General features: G+C 31.0%; 1 protein-coding gene across 1 annotated transcript; it reads left to right on the forward strand.

The window, feature by feature from the left end:
* The first annotated feature begins 6,890 nt into the window (after positions 1–6,890).
* LOC123302534 (cytochrome b-c1 complex subunit 7-like) lies at positions 6,891–7,602 on the forward strand. The gene is made up of 3 exons (XM_044885505.1): positions 6,891–7,056; positions 7,148–7,198; positions 7,261–7,602. Exons 1-3 carry the CDS (start codon positions 7,023–7,025, stop codon positions 7,503–7,505), a joined length of 330 nt encoding a protein of 109 aa, XP_044741440.1. The 5' UTR covers positions 6,891–7,022; the 3' UTR covers positions 7,506–7,602.
* Positions 7,603–9,514: the final 1,912 nt, after the last annotated feature.

Raw genomic sequence — 9,514 nt, forward strand, 5'->3', positions numbered from 1 at the left:
TGGTAGGGTGACGCATCGTATTTTTATGTAGATGGAAGTTAGTGGGTAACGTATGTATGATGGATTCTGTATAGTAAGGTAACAGTGGCAGTTTTGATGATGATGGCGTCCTAGGCCTAAAGCATCGCTAGGCGCCTTTTCTTAACAAAATACAGGATGGTCCTAACCATATTAGACGTTGTTGTTTTTATTTAATCTTCGTAAATTAACGTGACGTCCTTTTCATAAAAATTTGTACCTAAATCTGCCTCTGCGTACAAAGTGCGTTACTACACTATGCAAAATCTACCCACTGTCCTTCATCTACATAAAACTACATCAAGTCACTTCACCAAGCTGCGTCTCAATTTGTGCTCGACCTGAATCATGGAAATACTTTTTAAAATATATTTTATTAATTGTTTTTCCCTTTCTTCCCACTCCTTTTTCATTAAATATATGTATATCTCACTCCCTAGTCCCATTTTCGAAAAATCATAACTACAAAAAATCATTTAAAAAAAGTTTTTATTTATAAACAAATTTTACGCTGCATATAATTCATTGCTAAAAATATTTCAAAGACATTTAAAAAAAACATTTTGAGGCACATTCTTATTTTGAAAGAAAATGTTAATTGTTAGATTTTTAAAATAAAAGAAAATTTAATTTAAAAAAAAAAAATTAAAAAATTTTTAAAAAAAATCGTTTTTTTTCAACTTTTTTAAAAACTATTTAAGGGCTAAATATTCACCATCGGGGATTTGTTATGTTAATGAAATCATCCAACCCTTCTGATCCATGGGGTACTTACCCCATCGAGATTTATTAGTGGTTAACGAAAATTATGGAGTCAATAAACCATGCATTATGATTGTTTAAAGTAAAAGTATACTTTTAGGGAGAAACCAGAGTTTTCGTGGCGTTGGGGATATGAGAAAAAAAGGCGGCAACAAATTGTTGTAAATTTAGATCTAGGACAAAGTTTAGTATTTGACAGTCATTTCAGAACAACTAGAAATTTTTAGGTTAATTACAAGTGAAAATACATTAATTCATATGAAAGAATAGTATATTAAATTTCCTAGCCTATATTCTGAACATTTATCTACGGAAATAGCCGAAGTATAACGAAATCATCCGAATTGCGGTTTTTTAATCGACTGAAGTGAAGGTTATTCCATTTGAAATTTTGAAAAAAAAAAAAACGTTTTAAATAAGCGTGAGAGAATCTCTTTACGCAACCGTTCTGAAGGGCTAAAAATTTTCCGAACTCTTGGAAGAAAGATTTTTATATAGGAAAATTTTTTCGAAAAAACCTTAATTCTCAATTTTCACCCGTCTTGAAATGACTGTCAAACATTACGTCTGGCTCTGGATTAATTTTATAGATGGCCTATTTTATAGAAGGCACCACAGGTGGGGCCTGTTTTAATTTATTCCGATTTCGTGTTTTATTCTGTGTTCGTTGAACAAAAATCCACCGGAAGAGCAGGAGGAAAGAGGGATTATTTGATTAATATACAAAATACCCGATGACGGATAATTTAGCTGCATGTCGTTTTTTTTATTTTATTTTAGTCGTGAAATATATTGTTCTTTTTTTCTCATAAAGACACTTAAGAAAAAAAAAATGGGGGTACCAGAGAGTTGTTTTTGTTGTACCTCCCCACCAACAAAATACAAGTGAATTACAAGAAATTATGTTGTGTATTTTGAAATAATTTTTATTATTATTTTTATTTTTTATTTTTTAAACAAAAGAATAACTTTCTTGTAATGAAATAAAAGAAGAAAAACAAATGAATGAAGTCACTTTTAATAAATTGTTATTTAATGAATTTAATATTGGTTAATAAAAGCTGGAAATATCATAATTTTTTTCTATTTATTTTTTTCTTTCTTATTCTCTAAACGTAGTTGAATCGATTGTACGAAATCATGAACGGAATTATTCGAAATAGTACGCATAAATTTTAGTTGACGGTCTTGAAATTCTTCGGTTTATGTATAACACAACAATCAAAGTAGTTCATGTCAGGATATACTGTCAAATCCAGTTATAAACGGTAAATTCAGTCCGAAGACGACAAATTCTCAGAAATTGTACTCGAACATAATGTTTCTCAAAAGCTAACCACTCAATTATCACTTTAACTCAATTTCCGCGTTGTTTAGCTTCAATTATAATGTCTAATTTCTAAGAAATATACTGTTTTTCGATTTTATAAAGAGAAGTTTGAACGTTTGAAATTTAACCTTGGAAATTTCAGTGTAGCCGTTGATTACAATCACAAATATTTAAGAAGATTATGTAAAAATAAGAAACTGATCGATCAAGCCGTTTCGGAGAAATCTTGCTCACCGACTTTGAAAACGTTGTTTCGAGAAAAACCTCTGTTACATCAATTTCTTCGATGCGCCAAGAAAAATTGCGAAATAAAATTGATTTTAATAAGTGGTCCATTTTTCTGGCTGTGTTCGTAATTTGCTTTCAAGATGTTATATCTATTTGTAATTTAATAACATCTAGTGTTAAAATATTGGAAGAATTTCGTACAGACGATTCCCAAAACCATTTTATTGAGTCCCAAAATTTTACAATTAGTGTGTGCACATTTCCTTAAAAAATAGTTTACCATAATTCAATGCCAAAGTTCCATCGGTGTAAAAACAAGTAGTTCTAGAAGAAACCATTCTAGAATTGAGAATATTATTCGAGAAGATAGATATTCAAATTTAGAATGATCTCAGAATGTAATATTTCAAGTGGTCCTAGTTCACTGCCAAAGGACTTTTAGCATTGAATTATATTCAAAATAATTTTTGTGAGAATTATTTAAAAAAAAATCAATATTTATTGTATACGAGAAGAAAGAGAGGGGATACACTTGCAAGAATCATTTGGTATATTTTATTCTTAATTCATGTAAAATTTTCAGCATTTGATGTTTATTATGTATAAAAAAAACTTTAAAAAGAAAAACTTAATTAAAATGGTTCAGTTATTTTAGATTTTAAAGATCTAGCATAAAATGAAATCAGCTTTAGATTTTATGGATATTAGAAGAAAAATAGTCAATTTTTGGATTAAATGAATCAAGATGGTGTACTTAAAAATACAAATACAGGGCCGTCGTTTATCTATTGGAAGCCCAGAGCAATTTTGATTCATGGAGTCCATATACCAAGCAATTAGAAGGCCCCATGGATAGCGCAGCTCTGGGCCCGTGTTCACAGTGGGAAAGAAGGGCTTGATAGTGTAACTAAAGGAGAAATACTCTGCTTCACAGCGAAAATTAATAGGGCAAATTTTTGTGCAACTTTTTTGAATTTTAGTTTTTGATAACATTAAGAACCCATCCCCATTGGTCACAAAGGCTGGTAGGGTGATTTTTTGGCTGATAGGGGGACTGAGCTATTAAAATTAGGACGCATTTATGTAGTATTTCATTCGTATGTGTTCGTATTTATTTCGTGCAATCACTTCGATGCAAAACAAATTCTAGCGACGCTAGTGGTACACTTTATGCAATTTTGGGGGCAAATTTGGTCAATACTCCCGCTTGAGTTCGATCTCCTAGTGTAGCATCTATGATTTGAGCTCCGAACAAGTTAATATTCTTAGAACTGTTCGTTATGATTAGTTTTTGTTTCTCTTTCAAAAATTCTAAGAATACATCACAGACTATGAGACATTTTCGATTTTGTTTGAAAAATAGCTTTCAGAAGTGGAAATTAGAAGAGTTACTTTTCGTTCTCTTCCCTTGAGATACACAGAATGAGCCTGAAAGTTAAAAATAACTGTTTTTGTCCGTACTTTACACAAAACAATTAAAATTCGCAAATTGTAAATTCCAATGCTTACGCATCCCTCACAAATTGTGATTAAAAGCCTCAATGTTTAAAAAAAAAGATATTTTAGCTACAATTCTATGAAAATTGCTTACATTTCCATGAAAATCTAAAATTACTGAACCACAAGCAAAAAATTAACTTATCTATTTAATCAAATTTTTCATTGTAAAATATTTGCTAATAAAACTAAAAAAAGAGAATTTTTCTCCTAGCCTTAAGGTAGTTAAAAAATTGTGCGCTAAACCACGGACTTAGGATTATATAATAATATGATTTTTCACATTTTTTCCTTTTTAATTTTCTTCTTTGAATAGAAAAACATATATAGTGTAATATAAACAAATTTTGTTACATAGTAAAAATATAAATTTTTTGAATAAAAAAACAAACAAAATAATCGTTAAAAATTCGTTCTTTTGTCTTTGTTCTTAACATATTGGCATTGATGGATTGGATTTAGCATTAGGCTGAGTACCTTAGGCTGGAGCCAGATTTTAGAGGCGGGGAATTTTCGAACATAAAGAAACGGTGGTAAAATACTTGTTGGCTAAAAATTAAGGTAAGCAACCAGACCAGTTTTCGGAAGGAGTGTCCTTATTTGAATAACTTACTTATGACAAGTTTGTAAATCCGCCACTGCATATTTATCAAATATTTAATGGCGGAGTTAATTATTGAAATACCCTGTTTCGAAAGTGAAATTTCAACAACAAAAACATATTTATGACGCCATTTATTTGGTTTTCGAAAATTTTCGCAAATATTTTATAGAATTTTTTTCGGTTTTCGAGAGTGTTTCACAAAACCACTAGTTGAAGCTACCTGATGGAAACTTTCAACTCCCATTTTCTACAGTTTTGGAGGAAACGACATAAAAGTTTTCTCCTAATTTGCGCCTTCTCGGGTAAACAGTGACGTTTACAAAAATATGTTTCAAATAAAAGTTGTTTATTTTTTTATAAGAAACATTTTTGACATAAAAACTTTTGTTCTCTTACAAAAACCCAATGACCTATGTTTACAAAGATCCAATTGACCTATCTTGCTCATTTACGAACTGAAACTCACATAAACATTTCAGCATGATATCTCTTTTCGTTTTTGAGTTATCGTGTTTCCAGAGAGACAGATTGACAGATGGGCGGACAAACGAATAGAAAATGATTAGGTGATTTCATGAACACCTATACCAAAATTTTGTTCGCCATCAACATTTCTAAGCGTTACAAACTTGGGACTAAAATTAATATACCTTGATATATATTTCATATATACAGGGTATACAAATGAATCCACCTTCGAAATACAAATGAATTCACCAATGTAGTATATTTTGGGTCAAATTTCTGCTACATATCAATTAAGTTTCATATAATTCCGAAACTAAATTTTTAGTGATTTCTTCAATTTTATCCAAAAAGTAATTTTTGAGTATTTGGATAAACAAAAAAAAATTTATAGGTAGGTATTTTTCGTTTTTTTGGAGTTAAGAATTGGTTTCATCGAAATTTTTTGGAATACATCATAACAGGTTTAAAACAGAAGTATAAAATTAGTGAGGTGAGTAATAAAATTGCCTTAGGAGTTTTATAAAAATTTTATTAATTAAAAAAATTCCAAATAAGACAATAACCTTTTTCAAAACTAGCGAAATTTAGCAATAAATAATTTATTTAAAATCTGCTGAGAGGTACAGAAAATGAAACAATCTAAATTACCAGTAACTAAAGAATGATTTTCGCTTGAATATCTGTTGTGGTTTCCTTGAAACTTTTCGTTTTAAATTCTCTGAAAAATAATTTATACGGGTACTTTAATCACTTAAAAGTGAACTTTTCATCGTAACCCAGGAGGTTACCAGAAGTAAATCATAATTAGGGATAATACTATAGAGACGCAAAGTCGCCGGTCAAACGGTTAATCGCAGTAGAGAGAGACAGGCAAAGTAGGCACGCATATCTGTTTTCGTCTCTCTTATACGCCTACAATTTCGGTCTCTTTCTACCTAGCTTGTCACTGTGGTCAAGAAATCACTAGTTGCATTTCCTATATCTATAAAGCTTTATGGTATTTTCTCTCTGGTAATTTCTGAGATATCATCACTCTATACGAAAGATAAAATCCAGAAACATTTTCTTTCGCCGTTATCTCAAAATTCAACTAATTTGACGATTAGATAAGTAATTTTCAGGGTATCTCCACATTCGCTCAAAAATAAAGGCTTTTGGTCCGAGATTTTAGGTGAAATCTCTAAAACTAGCCTAATCGTTAAATGAACTTGAGGGTCTGTATTTTTTAGATCAAAATTACCCTATTTGGATAAATATCATTTTCCGTAATAATTTTTACCCAGAAAATGAAAAATATGGTTCATAAGATGATTGGACGTGTAGTTAATGAGATGTCACCAGAAATCGTTTACGAAAGGTGATATTTCAACGAAATTTCATTCGATATTACAAAAACTTGCCGTTCAATTGCAAAATGAACCAGATTTTCGGGAAATAGACCTAAGGACTAAAGTTAGTAAACAACGAAACAAATTTAAAACTAATTTAGGAACATGAAAAGTGTAAAATTAATTATTACTCAAAAAATCCTTATGAAAAGTTCATATTGCCCCCCTCCAAAGAATTTTCTGGACCCGCGTTTGATTTAAAGAAACCATGGCGTGATGTGAAGCGACAATTCTAGAAGAATAAAATTCTTTTAAAATAATTTACAATAGGTATTTTTTAAATTTTGAAACAAAAATTTTTTCGGTTATAAATGAACCTCATAAAAAATAAATAAATAGTCAATTGAGTATTTTGTTTCATTGTCTCATTTTTGATATCGATCAGTATATTTATGAGTGAAAATTTATTATTAGAGAATTAAATTTAATTATACATTTTCACAAAAGAAATGAATGAAATGAATAATTACATAACATTTCGTAGAAATAATCATGGTCATTTCCATGAAAATTGAAAAATCAATTGAAACAATGAACTAGATATTCGAAAATTAGTTGAATATTTATTCGTTAGATGTCACTAAATTATCAAGTAAAATAAATTTGACAAATATCATATTCTATGGTAGTCTAAGAAAATCTTGAAGTCGATTGCAGATTTCTGCTGGTGTTCACCTAGAAAACAAATTTTGTAAATAGTACGTTGATAGAAAGAAAATCGATCCAAATGGCTGGTGTTCAAAAAGCAGCTGGTTTCTTTGGTATGTAAATAATTTTTCCAAAAACAAAATCCTATCGAAATTTTATAACCTATATTCTTACATAACAATGTCAATTTTTTGATTGAAACAGGTCATGGTATCCGACGATGGGCGTACAATTTATCTGGATTCAATAAATATGGTAAGTCGTTTATCTTTTGTTTTTGTGTTTAACAGTTGACTAATTTTTGGTGCATTCCGTAGGTTTACATGCAGACGATTGTTTGTATGAAAATGAGGATGTGAAAGAAGCATTACGTCGATTACCACAACAGTTGCAAGATGAACGAACATTTCGATTGATTCGAGCTGCACAATTATCGTTAGTGAAACAAACATTGCCAAAAGAACAGTGGACAAAATATGAAGAAGATCAAAAATATTTGCAACCGTATTTACAAGAAGTAGTCAAGGAACGTTTAGAACGTGAACAATTCGACAAAGATTAAACGTATTAATTTATCCATAAAATTTTAGCCAATATGTGTAGCATCTTGTACATTATTTCAAAAAAATAAAGTAATTTTAAATCTCTGTTAAAAAAAATTGAATATCGTTTTTTTTCTTCAAATTTTACAGCGTTTCCTATTGACGGTGTTATTCTACAACATTCAATTGTTTTCTAATCATTGATTATTGCGTAGGTTGTGTTCCATTGAAATAGACATAATGTGGCCTCTATGAATTTTATATGATTCATTGTCTATGATAAATATTTAAGGTTGTCAGTGAAAATAGATATAGTCGATTCACAAAATTCTACTGAATACTCTTTTTTCTATCATCGATACGAAGATTGAATCACCTGAGTATGACGTCTTGATCTCATTTATGAATAAACGTGACGTCATAGTACAGAAAATCTATATGAGAGTAGCGTGATGTAATTAAAGCTAGAGAATATACGAGGGGGCGTTGAAAATGTTACATTTTTAGCGTGACGTACATTTAATAAATGTTTCCAAAGATTTCTATGGGAAAACATCAAAATACTAAAAAGAACGATAAGCTGAATTAAACGAAAATTCTTACTAGCTTCTTTATCGAATACTATCGAGGTTTATGAACCTAGAATAAAAGAAGCGATTTCTATAGGTCAATACGTGACGGTTTTCCAAGCAAAAATCTTCACTTTGCTGATAGAAGCCCAAATCTGTAGCACTATAGGTTAAAATGGGATAGATATCAGCATTTTCTCAGATAATCATGCCGCACTTTAAGCCCTTGATGCACCAAGATTCCAATCGAGGATTGTATATGAATGCCTCGAGGAAATAAACCACCTGGCACGTGACTAACGTAATCACGGTTACGGGACCACTCTGACGCACGACACGGAGGGGGTCACCCTTCTCATCTAAAATTGTCAATCTTATAGCAAGATACTTTCTTAATTTAGTGAATCAAAAAGGGCTTACAGCGGCCCCACTTTGATTACTGAAATTTTGCTCAGAGAATATTCTACTGGCTAAGTTGTGTATAAAAACAGCTAGGCTATGTGACTGCCTTCGGTTGAAACTGACTAGAATACTGTTGAGAAGGATAGTGGATCTTTTGACAGGAATCATCGGTTGAACAATCATCTTCATAATTTGGAGATCTCAGATAATTCCCTTTGTAGGGCTTGTATGGAGCATTATGAAACCTCTATGCATCCCCTTGAATTTATAAAAGTCTACGAAGTAAACCAGTTACAGAATTTCGGGTCCGAAAATATAGATTCATCAATCCTGGGAGCATTCCTGGCAGAGAAGCTGTGAGATTTTTGCTCTGACTTTGGTCTTATGAAAGGAAAATGTGGTTTTATTTTCCTAAAATAGTATCTTCCATCTAGAGACGGTTCGTTTCTAGGCGAGGAGTTGTTCTGAAGGAGCTAGGAAATGGATGAAGTGTTAGAAATTCATTAACGGTACTGCTTGCAATTGAAGAATGAAGGAGCTTGGTTTTTAAACATCTGACTCACAATAGTTTGGTGTAGCAGCAACACAATATCTGATAGTAAAAGACAAAGGACCCCGGACACAATACACTACCTTTACAAAACTATCTTTTGTCTGGGGTCCTTTCATAAAAAAATACGTGACGAAAACTTTCAAAATGTGTGCACCATAAAGGTGCTCACCTACAAAGAAAACGCTATAAGAAAATGATAGTATATGACGTAATACTATTCGATGACTGTATAGTAGATTCACAAAAGCAGTACTAGTTACATTTGAGAGTATACAGAATATTTTTGGAGTATACACAACATTGGGAAAAAAACACTCACAATAATTTGACAGCACTGTAGTAAAATTACTGCACAGAGAACACACACACACACACACACACACAAAAATACCAATATGGCGAAAACTGTGTTACTTGTTGTGAGTGTTAGAAAAATGTATTTAAAATAACAATTATTTAAAAAAAGACGTGAATTAACAAAAACAACCAAAAATGTTTCAACTAA

The sequence above is a fragment of the Chrysoperla carnea genome, chromosome X, assembly GCF_905475395.1.
Source record: "Chrysoperla carnea chromosome X, inChrCarn1.1, whole genome shotgun sequence".
Taxonomy (NCBI): domain Eukaryota; kingdom Metazoa; phylum Arthropoda; class Insecta; order Neuroptera; family Chrysopidae; genus Chrysoperla; species Chrysoperla carnea.

Bases quoted from the DNA above. Each gene is read 5' to 3' on its own strand.
- LOC123302534 (XM_044885505.1), top strand. From the start codon at position 7,023: ATGGCTGGTGTTCAAAAAGCAGCTGGTTTCTTTG. The intron at 7,057-7,147 runs GTATGTAAATAA...TGATTGAAACAG, and splicing joins AAAAGCAGCTGGTTTCTTTG to GTCATGGTATCCGACGATGG. The intron at 7,199-7,260 runs GTAAGTCGTTTA...TGCATTCCGTAG, and splicing joins ATCTGGATTCAATAAATATG to GTTTACATGCAGACGATTGT.